Here is a 20039-nt window from a genome sequence, read left to right on the forward strand (position 1 = left end):
AAGCTCTGGTTTGGTTTTATTGTAGGATCTGTTGTGACCTTTGTTTATTTATTTAGACATTTGTACTTTACTCATTTATATTTTTATTTTACAATTAGTTTAGTTTTAACAACATTATAAACAAAACAACATTTTCAATTTCTGCTTTATTCTTCTTCTTCTTCTTCTTAATAAAACGGAAGTTTATGAAAATCTACTGCTTCTAAATATGCATTTCTAAATATAGGTTTGTTAAAAAGACACATGATTTTTCTTTTTTTATGTTTTGTGCATCACAAATGAGGTGTTAGTCACTTTCAGTGCATTGGGACGACAGCAGAAATATTAAATTCACACTGATCATTCAGGATCAGATTAAGGAAGCATGCAGTGTCTCGATAGTACATCAGACCCCTGATTAAAATAAAACTAAAATGAATGAATTTAAGGATGCCTGGCAGTGGATATCACATGTTTATATTTATGGATCAAACACATCCGTGTGATAATGTCACGTATTAGGTACATAAAGTAAAGATCACATTGAATCTGATAACATCCAGAAGTACACAAGACGAGCTAGAGTTTTATTTGCAGCCACTTTGTATTTTTCATCTTTGAATGAATCCACCATTGTTACACATTGCAAATGTATTCTTATTTTATTTAGGCAAGTATAACGAGAGTTGTATGATACCTGTAGACACCTCAGTGTAAAAATCTTGTATTTTGAGACAGTAATAACTTAGCCACTGTTACAGCATCACTGAAATTAAACATGACTTTGGATTCTCATTCTTGCTTGAGAAACATTATGGTGTACCTGTAACATGTTGTAAACATCTTAAATATCCTTACTGGACTAGAGACTAGTTAAGTTTGATGGAATAAAAGCATGTTAATCTAAATAACACTTTACTTTTTACAAACTATGATCAGCTCTTGCTTTCTCTCAGTGTCCTAGCTTCTCCTACAATAATGACAGATTTGCAGCGAGAAATGATAATAATTTATAGCATTTATTACTCTCACTTATTAGTATTACCATGATTAACATTAAGCCACAAAGAAACAACATGATGCTTTGAATAACATAAGCAAGCTATGACAAGCAACAGCTGACGCAAAGCATTATGAAGGTCTTATAATGTTGAACTTCTGTTTGACTAGCTGAGCTAAGATGTTGTTGAGAGCCCGTTATTTGAAGCAGATGAAACAAAGGGCCTCACAGTCTGGCTGTCGCTCTCTTGTTTCTTACATTTGAGTCCAAACAAACTGCAGAGTTTCATGAGCATCAGGTCGACAATCTCCTCCTCTTCTGATGGCTGTAAAACAGAGGGTGATACGTACATACAGTATATGTCATATTATTATTATTATAACTAACATTAGTATAGTTAATATTGAGATAGTGACGACAGCTGGCTGCAACTCTATTACTGGGTGACATCTAAGTCAACATTATTCAGACATTTCAGACCATGGGTGATTTACCTCGTGATGTATCTGTTCTTGACTGAATGCCACCAGGATGACAGAGATGAATAGGTTCAGAACCACAAAGGTCATGAACACAATGCAGGAGCCGATGAGAAAAGCACCAAGCACTGGATTATAATTCAGAACCTGAAAGATGAGGAGGAGGTTATACACTAATGAAGACTCAGATATCATTATCTAGCATAATACTATTATAATAGTCTCAAACCAACCTCTTCATAGTTAAAAATGCCGAGCTGCAGGCTGACCATGGTTTGTGTGGCGTCCAGCAGAGTTCGATAGGAGTGTAGCTTCCATCCATACATAAGGTTAGACTGTAAAGTACAAAGTTCACCCCTGTGTTAATACCCACCTTTTGAATGGGTTTCTGTTTCACTAAGTAAATCATATACATGATCTTATATAACATATGAAGTAGGAACAAGTTCAGTGACTCTAGCAACATGCTGACATTAAGCGTGGGAAAATCCTCACAGAGATGGAGTAGGCCAGGAACATGATGGTCATGACCACTAGGAAACCTGAAATATCAGTCCAGGCCCGCTGCAGTGTGGCTGTGATCATGTGCAGCTTGGGGTTCAGTCTCAGCAGGTGCCACAGTTTGACTGTAGCCAACAGTACCAGAAAAGCAATCAGATATCCCAGCACTGAATCAGCCTTGGCTGTTTCATGGAAACTGGCAAATCTGGAGACAGAGAATGAAAGAAAAGAGCCGTGTTTATATAACCTAAAGAGTGTTTCTGTGTAATAACAAGAGCAGATTTTTTACAGTGAGTCATTGTGAAAATGCTGAATAGGTGTAAAATAGTACAACGGCCATGTTTTTATTTAATTTTTCCTTTTTTTATATAAATGTTTGGTATAAATGTAATTTTTTTTTTAGCTTAAGGTGCCTTATAAGTGTGGAATACATGAAACATCCTTGTCTTTCTGTATGGTTCATAACATACAGATGATGATTATATACTTGTATGGGTTGTGCTTTTTCTTTTTGCACACCGGTCTTTGTTGTTCTGGTAAAAGTCCACATCCCGCTTCCCCAGTAACGTCCTCTTGATGAAGACAGACAATGCACTCCAGCTGAGAATAATGATGGCCAACTCGAGCAGGTTCCATTTACTCTTGAAATAAGTCCATTTCTGCTGCTTCATCAGTTTTCCCTGTCAGTGCATGAGAGAAGGCTGCATCAAATGTTCAGGGTAGTAATTTAAAATAATGTATTATTACTGATTAAGATAATGAATACACACCTGAACAAACATGTAATAGATAATAAAGAGAAAGTAGATGACTTCAGATGCCATGACAAAGATGATAAGGCCACCTGTGGACTGGTAAAGACGCACACTCTGAAGCTCACTGCGAAACTGAAATGCTCCTGGAAAAAATACAAAGCAAAGCAGCTTTATTTCTATAGCGCGTTTGTTGCTAGGTTTTATAACAGCTGGGTTTTTGTGCAGCTCTCACACGATAACTGAAAACAAACCGCTTACCTATGGCTGTGGTCTCCATCATAAGTGTAACAATGCAGAAGAGGTTGACATTGGCGTTGTACACAGTGAACTCAACAAAGATCGCTTGGGTGTACATGTCAAACCAGGTGTTGTCATACAGGTATTGAAGAGATCTACATAAACACAGACAAATATGTTTTTTACATGTTGAGCCTTAAAGTGTACCTGCAGACTAGAGTCATAACACACAAATCATAGGATGTTACAGCACATAACAAGTTGTTATTGTCTTATTATCTTTAATAAGTAAGTCCAGTTACCACTGAATAACGCCTCTAAGACATCAGATGTATTGTTTTTATTTTATAACATTTACAATCACATTATAGTGAGAAATGTAATAAATCCTCATCTTAAGGAAGGTTTGTTATTTTTGCCTAAAGCATATGAACAGCAGCTGAACAAATCAAACTAGTACAATGTTACATCATTTCTTCTATAAACACTGAGGACCTGAGGAGACCTGTAGCTTTTAAATAAACTCTTGCTTGATATAGGATTTCAGCTGGCTGCTCGACATTTCGGGGCGTCCTTTGTTGTTTTTTCTCTTTCATAATGTGCCAAATGTTTTTGGTGGATGGCAGGTAAAACTGCATTTAGCATTGTGCTTAGTCATGCTGAAATAAGCAAGTTCTTCCCTGAGAGAGATGTCTCAGTCTATCCTAAATGAGCCTGGGCCCAGAGAAGGCAAGTGGTGGAGTTTCTGGATCTGGTTTATCTGTAGGTAGATTTTTGAACTTGTTTTTGTGAATGCTGTAATAAGCCATGTTCACTCATAATCTGGACTCTCTGAATCTTTTAACATTGAACATGTGTCTATTTAACATGTATTGCAGTTGATGAAATTCTTTCTCCTTGAGAACCATTATACTTAAATTGAATTAAGCGATGACTCCTCTTCTCTGCAATTCACTTTTTACACCAAATTACGCTGCTGTCCTGTCGCCAGTTCTACTCTTTTGTCACACTTTGAAACATGTTACTGGCAATTACCATATATTTATATAGAAGGGATTTTGTTCATACTTTTAAACAGCATCCCAACCTTTTGGACACAGGGTCAAACTTGTTAAGAGCTAAAAGCTTCAAAGGCCTACCGTCTGGAATTTAGTAAATCTGGTCCCAGATCCATCACAAACCCTCCTCCTCTGTAGAGCTTCACACTGCCCCAGATGGGGTAGGTCCTCAGTACACCCTGAGACTGGTATGCCCACGGGCTGTGAAGGTTCAGTGAGGCGTTACCGTCCACAGAGTGGTTCCAGCCTGGACTATAGGAGCCCATGTCCTCTAGCTCCCATGAATACGGAGCGTGACAGTCATGCACAGACTGCTGCATTGATGGAGCAATGTGACAGGAGTTCTTCTTCACCCTCACCTGACGGAGACGAGCACTACCCACCAACTTTGAGTTCCCATCTGTGATAAAGCCTGTGACAGATATTAAAAATAAGCACTTAAATGCAAACTCCTTTAAAACTAACTGCTTTGTATCACAGTTCTGCCTCTGAGTTATTTGAATTTAGTTGTTTATGTTTGTATTTGTGTTAATTTTGCTTCTTGCTTTCAGGTCCCCTGCTAGCAGAGAGCTGCTAGACTTTCATCCTCATACAAACTCATCTGGTCTCACTAAACTTCGTAAGCTCTGCTCTTCATTCAGCTACACTCACTTACTTTCTGTTACTAATCAAGTCACTACTGTGCACACTCATTGCCTGCCAGTTTTTACTGTTGTAATTGTGCACACAGTTCACACTCATACTGACCTGGGTGTGCTCCAAACAGGTTGTTCAGCAAAGTTGTGTTTGCCCAGCTGAACACGTCCTGAATACTCATACTATCTGAAATGCCTTTGCTGAAGCTTTGTTGAATGTGTTGGGTCAGAAAGTAGGCGTTGGGGTCCCTTTGACCATAGGCCACCAGAAGCAACATCCACATAAATCCCATGTAGGCTGCATCACAAAACATCTTTTATAAGTATCTCAGATTGTATTATACTGCTTTATATCTCATCAGAGTGGATCTCCTACCCAGAATCTCCCTTACGAGGGCAAAGACCTTCTGCTCTTTAATCATGTTGTGCCTCATTCTCTCGATGTCCGAGGGAGGTGGTGGCTGGTAGAAACTACACGTGCTATCTCTTCTTCCTCTCCACACCACATCAGGATTATCTGAAGGAAAAACAATTGTACTTAGTCCTTTCTTTTCACACAAAACATGGAAACGTGTGCACACTAGTGCCCTAATGGTTATTGCACATGCCCTGTAACGGCAACACCCCTGGTTTGAGTCAAGCTGGGGACTTTTGGTCCATATTTTTCCATTTTTCTTGTCTGTTTGACTTAGGTGCCAAAAATGGAAAATGGGAAAAACTTGCCAGGGCTTCTGAGATTTTCGTCTATCTGTGGCTCTCCATACTCCTCCTGGTCAACTTTCTTCAGAACAAGTGCAAAGAAAGCAGCAAAACCAAGAACCTGTGTTAGATTAAAAGATAAAATCATCAAACTGCAGACAAAAATACATATTGTCACGAGTACAGTACTGTTTTATCTAACGCACAAAATAAGTTCACAATCATAAACTTTCCTAACTTATAACATTTACGGTGCTAATCATGCAACCAATCAAACCCTTTGTATTCAAATCATGCATCACCTTTAAAGGTTGTGTAATAAAGAGACTCTCAAAAAAGGAGACCACCATGGAGATAAGCCAACTTATCGAGCGGTCTTTCCCATACGTCAGTCCGTACATCATGGTGAAGTATCCAGACACACCACTGGTTGCAATCACCAGTATCCAGCCGACAAAGACAAACCACCATGGTAGCCCTCCTTGACAGCATTTTTTGTTAGTGCCCCCATTCATGTTCTCTTCTGGACTGGGGCAGGAGCTGAAATGGTCTCCATCCAGGCTGCACAACGGGAGGTGGTACTCCAGAAGAGCCCTCATTCCTTCAACTTGCTGCATGGCTAGGTTGTAGCTGTCTGGGTTTGGGAAACCAAAGGGTCCCAGTAGACTCAGTTCCTTCTCGACGTGACGCAGCTGCCTGTACAGGTATCGACTGTTGTTGCTCTTCTTCTTATTCTCATCTGGGCACTTCTCAGGGCTCCCTGACGCACAGTCTTCTGTCCGTACATCAATCAGAAGAATAAAATACTTAATTCTAATATCTTACCAAAAAATCATCAACGCAATTAAAATATTAAGAATAATTTATTTAACATAACAGCTTTCCAAATTTTACCTTGTAGATTGACTGCACCTAAACTGAGAATCATAGAACGGTCCCTTTTTATGGAGTCAGTGTAGAAGTCTCCAGCCACCTGGTTTTGCTGTCTAATGATTTTCTCCACCAGAGACAGCAGAGCGTTGATGTCCACCTGCTGACCAGGCTCAAGCTCCAGGTGTGGCAGAGGACTCTTCATGGCCTTTAAGAGGGACTGAGCAATTCTCTTTATGTCCTAATGTAAAAAACACATCATGTTCTTCAGACACACAGGATTGAAAGGATATTTCTTCAGGTTTTACAAAGCATGCATATGATCTTACCTTGATCACAGTGTCTGGTGTGATGTCCTTCAGCTCTTTCTGAGGGGAAGACGCCTGTGAGGGAGCAACTCGAACAGTCTTCCCCTGTTTTGTAGCATCTGTTTTGGTGGTTTTCTCTCGAGGACGAGTGTTTCTGAAGATACTCACAATGAGGAGATTGATGGGAAACATGATGATTGAACTTTGAATGCCGATCATAACCTGTTGCCAGGTGAACTCAATGTGACCTGCAAAAAAAGAGCTCCTTGAAATCAAGTTCAAAGGGCAGTGATTAATGGACATGTCTGTCCAGCTGTCAGTGTGTTGCAGCGTGCTGCATAGGGGGTTCAAAGACATGAACTGCACCCATGCTGACCCCACTCCACTGCTGAAAGTGTCTATAATGGCCAGATAAGCCATTCAGAACTGGACTATGGAATAATATGGTAGCATAATCTGATGAATCACATTTTCTTTTACATCATGAAAACATTAGTGTGTAAAATAGCAATAAGAGATGAGAGGGGGCCTACATAATATTAGTCCAGTGTTTTTAATGCTGCGGCTAATTGGTTCTAAACTGAGTGACTGATATTTTGTTACCTACCAAGGTCCATTGTCTGCTCAGAGGGGTCTGTTGGGATGCCCCAAAACATGATGCTAGTCAGCATGGTGCACAGCAGAAGAGACAAACAGCAGGAAACTCGCTGCACACGTGTGAAAGTGCTGGAGGGAGGCCGACTGATAACTGAGAACCAGATGTGGCCATCACGGAAATCCTTGGCTGTCTTCATGAAGAAGAGGTTACTGAAAATTCAATTAGATAAAATAACACATAGAGCATTAAGTACAATTAAGTACAGTGTATCTGTAATAAATCTTTACAGGATGCGTCTCACCTAAACCTCTTCAAATCTGTTTCTGTAGCTACTGGGAAAACCTTATCGAGGGTGCACTCTCCCACATCTACAGCCAGCCAGGAGTTACACAGGAAGTGCCATTTCTGACCACTCTCCAGATCCTGCACCATCACTTTGTTGATGTACCTGCACATAACATCACTAATTATCTACAGGTGGTCACAATGAGACCATCTCAAGCTTAACTTGAACTGGAGCCTCTACCAGGCAGGGTGATCTCCTGAGTTATCATGCCACAGTCTGATGCTCTGCAGATCTCCAAGAGAAAAATGTGTGGTGAGCAGGAACATGTCTGTCCCTCCCCTCTCAAACACCGGCTTCTCTGCATCTGTCAGGTGGTGAGGTTCACTTTCTCCCTCTGTACCCATCAGAGTTATTGTCACCTAAGACAGAAAAGATCTGTTAAGTTGGGAAGAGAATCTGAGAGTTGTCACCATAGTGTCAGCACCATAAATGTTATGCAACAGAAACTTTGGACGTTGGACCTGAGAGGAGGTGGATGCTCCATGTCGATGCCCGGTATAGACATTCAGTATGTAACGGTACTCAGCCAAGGGGTGGTTATCCTCAAGTAATGTGATCTTGACCTACAAGTGAATGCACAACACAGAATTCAGAATTCATTGGAGACACATCTGAATAAAACAGGGCTTCAAATCAACAATATAATGTGGTGAAAATGTTTCGTAACAGTTACCTTGGCTGAGTCCTGGATATCTTTCCTACATGCCCATACAACCACCAAGAGATAAGCAGCAAAAATTGCCCCGACAAAACACACCACCACAGGGTTGTTTGCAAATGTTGCAAAAAGCTCTGCAGTACGAGACACATCCACCAAATTTGGCATGACAAAGAAAGAACTGCCAAAGAACGTTAAGTGGTTACAGAGACACTGAGTGACCGAAGGCGTGGTGAGCGGACCCACCTGCAGGAAAAAGAAAAAACGCTGGTCAAACTTCACAGCTCACTTTTCAGTGATGGACTGATGATGGATGCGAGATTTTGTTTTACTCACCCTGCAGCCATGTTCACTCCAAGAAGCTGCAGTTTCATTCCAGTATTTGCACTGTGCAGCAATGGAAGTGACAGTGACAGTGGCGTTGATAGATTTGATGCCTGGCTCTACAATGGGCTTGATAACAAGGTAGTGCACTCCAGCATCTCCATTTCTGTCTTTGGGAGTCAGAACCCAGGTATATTTTTCTTCTGTGTATGTGCAAAAAAAAAAAAAAAAACACATGTAGGTATGGTAAAAAATTAATTAAGGTAGATATAGCATGAGACTCAAATAATAACAATAATAATAATACACAATCATTTAAATGTAATTTTCATCCATATTATTTACATTATGCCACAAAAACCTAATCTGGTCGTTTAATTTTACCTTCTTTGGAATTCTCTAGAGGAAGCTGAGTCTTGGCTACATATTTCTCATCATTTGGATAATCTTCACTTCCCAGAAACAGCATGAAGGAAATGTCTTCAGATGGCTCCATTTTCAGCACCAGTGTTACAACCGGTGAGGGAACGTCAATTATTAATGTGCTGAAATTGGCAAGGTCCAGGACTGTGCTGTTCTTCTGCCCAACATCTAGTCTTGGTAAAAGAATCTGAAAATACATAAAACTCATTCTTCTGAATAAACTTCCAACATTAATCTGGAGTAAAGTAGATTGTCTCTAAAACAAATATTACCTCTATCTCGTCAGGCAGGTTCTCAACAGGAATGATTGTACCATTCACTCTGGTGAGCGAGACAGATCCTACTGTTCCTGTGATGTTTTCCTCTTTCCAGGAATACGGATTTTTCTCAAAACTCATCATCTAAGAGAAGGTACAGTATATACAGTGGATAAAAAGAACAAATAACTTTAAATACTTAGGGTTGAAGGTTCAGAGCAACAGAGAGTGTGGAAAAGAGGTGAAGAGACGTGTGCAAGCAGGATGGAACAGGAGGAGAAAAGTGTTGGGGGTGTGATAAAAGAGTGTCTGAATGTGAATGAAAGGAAAGATGTTCAAGACAGAAGTGAGACTAGTGATGCTGTATGGCTTAGAGACAGTGGCACTGAAGAAATGATAGGAGGCAGAGCTGGAGGTAGCAGAGCTTCAGATGTTGAGATTCTCTTTGAGTGACAAGGATGGATAGGATCAGGAATGAGTCCATCAGAGAGACAGACCACGTTAGAAGTTGTGGAGACAAGGTCAGAGAGACCAGACTGAGGTGGTTTTATGTTCAGAGGAGAGATTGTGAACATATCTGTAAACGGATGCCGAGGTTGAAGCTGCCAGGCAGGAGGTGTAGAGGACCAAAGAGGAGATTTATGGATGTAGAGAGAGATGACATGTTAGTTGGTGTGAGAGAAGAGAAAGCAGAGGACAGGGTTAAATAGAGGCAGATGATTCACTGTGCGACCCCTGAATGGGAAAGAAGTAGATAAAAAGAACAAACAATGTATAGTTTTTAAAGTGGATTTGTCACAGATTTGTCAGATGTCAGATTTTGAAATAATTCTGAGATACAATTCTTCTCTCCTTAGCATTCAATTGTTAACCAACCACAGAAACATGTTTCATCATAATGTTGTGATCTTTCAGCATCTTTCACTCTAAATGTTTTCCCACAGTTTACAGACACTTACTCTCACGTCCACTGGCTCTGCTGGAGAAACAATATCTCTGGGAAGTGTGGGGAACAAAAACCTGGAGGAGCTGTTTTTCTGGACATTTATATCCTGCATCTGCATAGTTTCTGAAGAGACTCTGCAAAAAGAGCAATCACTGTCATTATCATGTCAGGAAACATAGGTTTATTCACGTGTGCCTGTTGTAGACAGCTTCAGGCATCAATTACCTGTTGACATACACACTGATCTGATCGGTGTCAATGATGGCAGGCTCTCCGTTTAGCTGTTTGTTATTCAGCAAAGCACTTTGAACATTGTTCATCCCAGTCAGAAGAAAATCTGAGACTTTTTTCTGAGGAAAGAAAAGTTTAGTAAGGAAGTGAAAACACAATATTTCAAAAATGGTAATGAGACCGAGTCCGTTCTTTTCTTACATTGAATGAAACATTCAAAATATTACTGGCTGCTTCAACTATTGGTGTAGCTGCTTGCACAACTTCCTCATCATCTCCACTGTCATTGTTAACACTGATAGTGTTGAGGGAGGAGCTGAGATCTACCAACAGGGAAACTGCGTCTTCCTGTGGAGAAAATGCAGCAGCAGAAAAATAAATGACACTTGATTTGTGGAAAAGAGCAGACAAACACATATTACTGTACATTTAGGGAACACAAGTACCCTTTACTCAGCTACCCTCAACACATTCTTTTCTTCTGACACTCAAAAAGCCCAGTTTGCATGTTGCTGCATGGCAGAACAGGACATTTGTTAATAAGACTCTACAGTGAAACGGTTGGTTTACTTTGGCTTAAAACAATAAAATAATGGCTTCAGGGAGACAAGTAACTCATTGAGTGTGCAATTTACTAATAAAAAAATGGGAATTGATTAGAATTACAACAAAGGAGTACCATGTATTGCTGTGATTGCATCGCATTTATGGATTAAATCCCATAATTCAAGACAAAGTTAACAAGCGATTTGAAGGGAATGCTGAACCAGTGTAATACACCGTACTTGAGCAGAGATACTGAGCTCATCTGGGCGCTGAGTGAGTCCAGCCACAGCTCTCGCCGTCACTTGCACTTCCTCAGTTGTGTTCGTGGGGGAGTCCAGCAGCACTGTGGTCATTTCGGTCAGCATTTGCTCCCTGAGCTGAAAGTGAAGGGACTACAGGTTAACATCCTGGTGCTCTCCACTCACCCACAATTCAAGTTGTAAGTCTTATCTTATCTTATCATCACCCATCTTTTACCTTCGTCCTTGCATCTTTCTGATCTTGGCCGGCCTCTGCATTCAGCATGTCAGAAACCGAAGTAAATATTTGTCCGAGTGCCTCACCAGAGAGCAGACCCTGCTGCTTCAGCTGAGTCATGGTTTTATTCACTACTGAATGGAGATTCACTACAGACCTGCTGGAGTTGCTTTTCTGCACCTTGAGAAAGATAAAAAAAATATTAAAGCTCTTTTCTGAATCAGATTTTTCTGATCTGCCTTATCTCTGTCTAAAATATGTGATTGAGCATGTGACAAACCTGAGTGGTAACAGTTGTAGTGGCTTTGGCTTTTTCACCATTTACAGTCACCACAACAGACAATCTGTAATTATTGTTCTCATCTCCAAGAGGCAGGAACACAGATTTCACCTCATTTGTGTTACTGCAGCGTAGATATTTGCCTTAAAGACAAAAGAGATGGTTTATCTTTCTTTTTTTTTAAGTTCACTTCGTATCAGAGCAATAAAAATATGACTTCAATCGGCAAACAAAACAAACTCTGACCTGTATCAGTTTTGAAGCAATAATAACAGCCAGCAGCACAGAAAGGGCTTGGTTTGCAGGTAATGTCAAATGCATCAAGAACTGTTCCTGATGGTGGAGAGATGCTGCATGAGATGGGGTGGAGGTCTGCTGGAGTTGGCTCAGGATCTGGTATTGGAAGAGTATACTTGGCAAAACCTGGCTCCTTCTTGCCTGCAAAAAAAAAAAATACATATCAGTTATATTAACCCGTCTCTTTGAATGGCGGTGTAAAATGTATGTTTGCACTTTATTCATCAATGCTTCTACCTTCAATTCATTAGCTAAATTCTTAATAATAATAAACGCACCATAAGCAATCACACTGATGTTCTGCAGCATGATCCTTGAAATGTTTAGATATTGACTGAGTACGACGTATTCAGTGCTGCCGTCCTGTTTCTCAATAGGTGGCCTCCTTCCTGCTCTGGAGTAACATGTTTCAAGGTCACCCTGGGAAAAGATCATCAGTTAACATTTGCTTTGCACATTAATCTTCTTATATCTCTTATATCGCAGCTGAAAATCTATCAAAGTGGTGTTCCAGTCTCACTATCAAGGGTCTGGGGTCCTCGATGTACCAAACTACATCTGGGCAAGGTGTCACACAGCTCAGTCTCAGTTTTACAGGGCTGCTCGCATTGAGCGAAGCACAATTATCACAACTGCAAAAACAATAGATAAATATATTGGTTTTTTGGTTCAAGTTTCACAGTTGTCCTCTGAGTTTAGTTTATGCTTTTTTTTTTTTCAAGCGCATGATATTTATTCTAAACAGTCTAATTTTACCTGATGGTGATGTTTGTGAATTCTTTTGGAGCAACAGTGACGCACTTGGAAGCTGAAGCAAGTTCAAGCGATTTTCTAAACCAGGTTATCTTCCTCACAGATAAGGTGTATTCAAAAAATTCAAAGGGATTTGGAAGGCAATCGACACCGATAACAAGAGTTTCATCCTTTGTTTTATTTCTGCATTTGCAGTTTCCTTCTGTATGAAAAAGAAGAGGCAGAACTTTAAAATAGCACTTCATCGGTAAAGAGATTGCTTTTGTATGAAGACAAATAGAATTCATTTACAGTAGCACATTTAATTACATTCAATTGTGCATAAAAATTAAACTGTGATTAAACTGTGATGTGTTTTTGATTTTCTGTGTTGAAAATTGTGTTCACCTGCTGTAATTACTTTGACTACAGCGTAACTGAAAATGATGAAATTATTTAAAATGCTATGTGAATTGTTTCACTTACTACATTTCCATTGAAGTATAAGTCCTTTGCCGGACAGCGATTTGGTTCCAGATGCCGTCAGTCTGACATTCTGATTGTACTCAATCAAAGTGTCAGGAGTTTGGATTATTTTCAAGTCAGTAGAGTTGCTGACACTCATATTACCTGTCTGAAGATAAAAACTAAATCACTAAGTTGTAACAAGCAAATATCTGCACAGGTTTGATTTAATTACAAGAAAAACACCTTTCATTTGTGCAGGGATCATAATTGTGAGACTAATATTCTACATACTTTGTGTCCATCTGGTGAAAAATCAGAGTAATTCCTGCAAGTTTCAAGTATGTTCTCCAGATCCACGTCCACATCAGAGGCTGAAACGGCATTAGTGGCTCGTACGCTCACTTTTAACAACCCTTAACAAAAAGATATTGTAGAATGTTTAGAACTTGTAGCATTTACATACCATGATTATTAAAACTTAATTTCAGCACATCTTAAACTCCATTTACCTTCCAGCGGACTGGAGAATGTATATTCTTGCAAGCTACCATTGAGCATCTCTCTGGTCTCAGATAGAGCATCCATGGCTCCATTGATATTAAAAAGAAGCTGCACAGGAGCTCCTCTTTCCAACAAAATGCCAATGGTGAGATCAGTGGAGTCTGGACAGTCATCCTCCACTGATACAAGTGAGGCCTGCAGGCCCTCGACAGCCTCCAGCAGACACAGCTCCACATCAGTGGACACTGCGTGCTCTGTGACCATGTTCGATGCAGTTAGAGTCAGGTTGTGGCAACCGTGTCCCAGCTTCTCCACCACACTTTCACTCAGTGTGATGTTGTGGGGTGTGATCCCTGTGTCCACTGATGAGTTTGCAACCAAATGGTCTTTGTGCTGAATTGTGTAGGAAACATTTGTACCTATTTAAGCCAAATAACACGATCAAATTAGTCTGTATGTTTTGGAAACAGCTACTAGAAGAATTTCTTTATCACCCACAGTACAATATGTACTCACCTGCATCTACCGTAACCTGAAATTGAACAGATGTGCCATACAGCAGACTGCATTTAGTGCCACCTGTGGATCCATTCCTTCCATAACACTCAATAACATTAAATTCTCTAACAGGCTCCTGAACCGTTATTGCTTTCTGTGCTGTAACATGCCAGTCACTGGTGGTGCACTCCACCTCAACCACAAAAACACCAGGGCGGCTGAATTTGTGCATCATTGTGCTCTCCATCCTGTAAAACAGGAATAGTCCAATTATAAATGCAGCTACATAACTGATAATCAGTACAAGTTATCTGGTTGAATGCAAAGACTCACTCCTCTGGGCTGTAAGGATCAATACTGTGGCCATCTCCAGCATTCAGTGTGCACGTCAAGTTTCCCTTAAATGGGTGAAGGAGCCATTTCACGGTGATGGTGACATTATCAAAAACAGCCACCAGTGTACTCATCAATAACTGGAGTCCTGTTATTTAGAATAACGAGAACATTGCTTCAGTGTCTAACTTTAGAGAGGATAACTCTATGTTTATTGGAATGAATAAGGACAAACTGTGCATCTGACCATGTTTGCAGCGATACTCTACAGACAGGTAACTTCCCAGTGCAGGACATGGTTCACCAAAAGAGCTCGGATCTACGGGAGCCTGGCAAGCCTGCAGTCCATGGCAATGGGCTGAAACGACACAGAAGTCAAGTCCATGACATTTTGTTGAAAATATTTGGATTATTTTTCAGGTTTAATGACCCCTTATCTTAATAACTTTAAAATATGACACCGTTCAGTTTTCTGGTGTAATCCTTTTGTCTGCAGCCAGGCAGTAGCCATGGTTTTTAAGTCATGTGACTCATTTTACCTTTCTGCACAAATATGTTACGTATTTTCAGCTATTCTCAGCTAAACTTTTATATTTCACAAAAAGCATGAAACAAAGTTATATTTTATAGTGATTTTAAGTGCTGGTCTTTGTCAAAACCAGTATTCCCACCTTTACTGTAAAACATCATAATACCTGTAACAGAATCTACAACATCGATCCAGCTGCACTCCTCCTGAGAGGATGTCGGTGAGGCTGTAAGTTTGGATTGGCAGTAGTGAATTGTCTTTCGACCATAAAAGCTGTCTTCAATCTCGATAACTTGACCAGAGCCACATTGTAATGTGGCATTTTGTCCACCACATGCAATAGATGTCCCAGAATCTGAGAAGAAAAAGACAAAAATAAGAATCATAGAAGGGCAGTAAATCAAATTAGGGTTTATTATATTACAATAGTTGAAGAGGGCATACCAAACTGGCAGATGAAGTTGAGTTCCTGGCTACAGTTTGCTGTAGCTTCCCACTGGAAGCCTGAATGTCCCAGGACGTATCCACAGGCTGCCAGTGCCTCTGGTAAGTTCACCCAGTTATTATAGCTGACATCTGAGCCATCTAACCAAGCCAGAGAACCTGGAAGATTATAAGATCCACAGAGGAGGCAACAGAAGAAGTTACCACTACAGATAGTAAGGTCAATCTCCATCTCTTTTCCTCATGGTAAATTAATGGCTAAGATACAATTTAGGGATCATAAAACAACAAAAGCTGGAGACTGGGTGATTAAACGATAAAGACTCTTTTTGTGTGAGGTAACTAAAGACACATTTGTAAATCAGGCTACTTGACAGCAAGCCTACAAGTTCAAATGAATGAGAACATCTCTGACTGCACCTGCTGTTTGGAGGAGATATCCAAATGCCACATGTCAGTAAACAAACACATTACAGAGCTTCACAATGGACATGCAAGCTGGAGGATGAGATAGTACCAGAGGTGATAATGTGTTAACCTTTTATTTGAAAGTTGGTTTGAAATATAATCATGCATGTTACGCATCTTCTTTTAAAACATGCAGCAAAGCAGTTTTTGGCATTAAATAAGTTTATATACTGTAGAGAGACAGAGAGAGAGAGACTTTAGAAGTAATGTATGATCTACACAACCCCCTCTCCAAATGCCTACTCACCTTCAACATTGTCAAGAGTGAGGTTTGGAGCTGCAGGTGCGAGTCCGAGCCACCAGTCTTTCTCCGGCTCCAAGTGCTTCTGAAGGAACTGCTGTGTTTCATCATTCAGGATGAAGGCTAGGTGTCCACCACCTCGCTCACACCATCCCTCAGCACTAAGGAAGGATCGCTGCAGTGCTACAAACTCGTAACAGGAGCCATCAAAACCCTCCTGATATTCTGGGCATGGCAGAGTCTCTGCATCCTCAGCATAACAAGTCCAGCTGAAGACAAGAACCATACAAGTCAGTACATGGGAAACCATGCTGTCCATCTCTGTCTCTGTATCTGGACACTGTCCACACTGTCTGGTAACATGTCTTTAAAGAGGGCTGACGTCAGCAGCTCTGATGCAAATCAGCTCTTTAGGATAATTTCTGACATTACGTTTAGTGTTGTTGTCATATATCTTGTGCACAAACAAAGGCATGCAGTGAATAGGGACAAGAGCCAACTGTCAACACTGATTGCTCCTCTGCTTTCATTATTGCAGGGCTCCACAACCTGCAGAGGGAGATAAGCTGTCATTCAGACCTTTGCTATTATGAAAATGTCAGTCTGAACGAACCAGAGGCTTTAATTGTCTAATGGGCTTGAATTTGTTCACAACAACATGAAAGGTTGGATTAAAAAACAACCTAAAAATCACAGTGTCATGAAACAAAACATGATAGAAACACATCATCATGGGATTAGAAATACTTTTATCATGCGTCATTTTATCTAAAAAAAAGACTGCCTTCGTTAATTTTGGCATTATAGCAAAGTCCATTTACATTGCTCTATTTAAATACAATTTTTAAAGTACTTTGTACAGTTGCAGTGCTTTATATCAACTCTACTATATTTCAGAAGAAAACTATTTCATTTTATATCACTACATTCATCTTACAGCCTCAGTTACATCACTACTTATGTAAAAAAAAAAAAAAACTTTTAATAATATGAACTTTGTTGTAAATCAATCTCAATAGTCCAGTAGTAGTCAATAGTTGTACCCAAATGATTAGTTTAATTGACTATTTCATCAACTGAAAATTCAAATTGTTTTAATGACTAATTAGTTGTTTAAGTGTTAAACATCATATTAATCTAGATTCTCAAATGTAATGTGGATTTTCTGCTTTTCCTTTTAATTAAGTACTGTGGAAGTGTAATGAAATGATGAAAATAATCACAATCCTAAGGTGCTATTGTTTTTAAAGTCACTATAAAAACCCCATTCTGGGGTTCTAGGATTTACTTATTAGGTTTAATCTTTAAGTGAAGGATCTAAAAAACTGCTTTCAAAACAAGCAGCCATGACATTAGTGCTCATTTTGTGTCTTGTTTTGGTTATTAATTGTGTAATTGAACATCATTTTTGCTGGTATTGTATTGTTTTGTGTCTCTTTGTATTTGTTTTGTTTCTTTGTGGTCCTTCTTCAACCTTATTTAATATCTCATTTTGCATTGTGTTGCGTCACTGGTGATGTTTTAGTTTTCTCTGCAGAGGTTTTCTCCCTAAAATGCCCTCCTGTAGGGTTGGATATCAGCTTTGGGCTTCCTTTGCATTACTTTTGGTTGTTCAGTATTATATTTTGGCTCATGTCTCCTTTTTTTTTTTCTTCCACGTTTATTTTGGAGCTGAAACATTTTTTATTATGACCGTCGCGGAAAAACTCGTTAAGGTCCCGGATGTCTGACGTCATATTCCTGCGACGACGAAGCGGTTTGAGGACATGAGTCGTTGAACAAACCAAACACGGCGGATTTACTAAACTTCTCATGAAAACGCCGACACTACATTCCCATTATGTTGTCGTGTAAACGGAGCTTGGGCAGCACAATAGCGTCTTCTCTCCGGGCTCTTCGCAGCAATGAAGTAAATATCTTTTACCAGACTTTCCGCTGCAGCTTTGAGCGCTGTCCAGTCCACTAGCAGTTTGCTAACTTGACACTTACCGCAGCTCGTCTTTGCCTCTTCAGGTTTTAATCTCCAGCCAGGTGAACAGATTTCTGTCCACACAAACAGACGGAGAGGTCCGCATCTCAAAGGTACTGAAGGAGAAGTTCCCTTTAGCTTCGTCGCTCAAAGTTGTGGATATATCGGGTAAGCACTGATCTATAATCAGAGATAGATCAGTTAGAGCAACATGACAACTCAGGGATCTAAAATAAAATAAAAAAAACAAAAAATGACAGGTTTCTACAATGTTTGTTTGTACATTAGTCTATACTGCCATTACAGAGGCCGCAGCTTGGGGATCTTCTACATATAGGATGTAATTAGGGCTATAACAATGTTTTTTTATTTTTGATAAATGTGCTGTTTTCATTTATCTAAACCTGTAAAATACTAATAAGTATGCATATTCGGAATGCTTGTTTTGCGTGAGTAATGGCCAATAACTCAAAATAACTTACTTTACCTAACATAAATCCAAGAAATCTAGTGGATATTATCATTCAAGAATCTGGAACCGATGATTTTAATTTTTAACTAAAAGTTATTAGTAAAACTGTAGAGTATTGTGTCGATGATTCACAACACATACTGTGTGCACTATATAAACACATACGATATTTGTAATACATATGTTTTTTTTTTTGTTTTTTTTTTCAAATAAAATACAACACTGCTGATTTTATTCCAAACTAAATTACAAAACAACAAAAAAAGGTGAATCATTTCCTTTGACTTTTTCAGACATTTGTCGGCCTGATACGTTCAACTGAACCTCGTTTCATGCGTCTATCTTTAACACAGTTTTGTCTTCAGTTTATACGTCCTGTAAACTTTGCTCTTAAACTTGTGTAGACACCAGATGTTCACTACATACAGTACTTGACAGTGTTTGTGTGATTCTGTGTTTAGGTGGTTGTGGGGCCATGTATGAGATCCATATAGAGTCCAATGAGTTCAAAGGAAAAAGGACTGTTCAGCAACACCAGTTGGTCAATCAGGTAATAACAATAACTCCAGCATATAACCTGTGGGACTATAAAATAATCATTAGTCCAAAGCTATGTATGCTATGTTGTTGTGTGTTTTACAGTTGTTGATATGTTTTGTCCTCTACAGGCACTCAAGGACGAGATTCAAGGGATGCATGGACTGCGAATATTTACTGATGTTCCAAAGCATTAGAGAAAATCTTCCACTGTCGATCTACACCCTTTTCTCTTGCTCACCCTGTCTGTCATGAATGTAGAGTTTCAAACAAGTCATTGCCTGGTAAATCAGTTAAGTTATAATTGTTAATGTGCAAGTGGCAGAAATGCACAGAGACATTACCTCTGTAAGTTACATGTTGATAATCTGAGATGTGTGATAAATATAATGCCGCACTAAATGATCTTTCAATGAGATGACTTCTGCTCTGAGATAATTTATAAAACTAAAGAAGCTATGATACGCACAAAATGACTTGGTAAAATACTAGTTGTCAAGTTATGTAGGTTTCCTCCCAGTCTGGGGGTCTTCTCAGGATTGAAGAGATGCTGGTGTAATGAAGATAAGATAAGATCAAAAGGAATCCAGGAAGTAGTAAATACAAACATACCAAATATTGGAGAATTGCTATGGATCCTTGTTTTAAACTGGGGGACATCAGTTTGTGGGGCATTATTTTACGGTGTCACTGGTCACAAATGATATGCTACTGCTCCATGTTGGTTTGTTGATTATGAACTTGTTACTTACCATTGGATTGCTCCCGGACCTTGTATTCATGCTACCTATGCACTGATGATTCCAAGTTGCAATAAAAAGTAGCTGCTTTTCCCCTGACACACTTTTTACTTGATTGAATGTGAACGCTTTTGTAATAAAAAAGATTTATAGTTAGGTTTTTAGACAAAGTAATAGTTAAATTCATCTTGATATATAAAAGG

At 39.5% G+C, this 20039-nt stretch overlaps 2 protein-coding genes across 2 annotated transcripts; one reads left to right on the plus strand and one right to left on the minus strand.

Annotated features, from left to right (window-relative positions):
* Positions 1-895: 895 nt before the first annotated feature.
* Positions 896-16428, minus strand: LOC113174597 (polycystic kidney disease protein 1-like 2). Its single transcript, XM_026378667.1, has 41 exons — positions 16125-16428; positions 15410-15568; positions 15132-15320; positions 14684-14794; positions 14437-14584; positions 14122-14351; positions 13614-14024; positions 13396-13517; positions 13123-13270; positions 12661-12859; positions 12425-12536; positions 12183-12324; positions 11854-12045; positions 11608-11750; positions 11328-11507; positions 11090-11227; positions 10506-10652; positions 10299-10423; positions 10087-10207; positions 9143-9271; positions 8832-9057; positions 8460-8650; positions 8139-8369; positions 7927-8028; positions 7646-7824; positions 7421-7567; positions 7129-7328; positions 6543-6769; positions 6238-6454; positions 5646-6118; positions 5368-5464; positions 5021-5161; positions 4757-4942; positions 4091-4421; positions 2973-3106; positions 2730-2857; positions 2479-2639; positions 1954-2164; positions 1692-1793; positions 1474-1605; positions 896-1304 (listed from the first exon to the last, which is right to left on the minus strand). Exons 1-41 carry the CDS (start codon positions 16426-16428, stop codon positions 1155-1157), a joined length of 7416 nt encoding a protein of 2471 aa, XP_026234452.1. The 3' UTR covers positions 896-1154.
* A 1420-nt stretch (positions 16429-17848) lies between these two features.
* On the plus strand, positions 17849-19937 carry bola3 (bolA family member 3). Its single transcript, XM_026377626.1, has 4 exons — positions 17849-18027; positions 18132-18255; positions 19021-19109; positions 19228-19937. Exons 1-4 carry the CDS (start codon positions 17959-17961, stop codon positions 19291-19293), a joined length of 348 nt encoding a protein of 115 aa, XP_026233411.1. The 5' UTR covers positions 17849-17958; the 3' UTR covers positions 19294-19937.
* The last annotated feature ends 102 nt before the right edge of the window (positions 19938-20039 follow it).

This window comes from Anabas testudineus, chromosome 3 (assembly GCF_900324465.2).
Source record: "Anabas testudineus chromosome 3, fAnaTes1.2, whole genome shotgun sequence".
In the NCBI taxonomy this organism is placed as follows: Eukaryota; Metazoa; Chordata; class Actinopteri; order Anabantiformes; family Anabantidae; genus Anabas; species Anabas testudineus.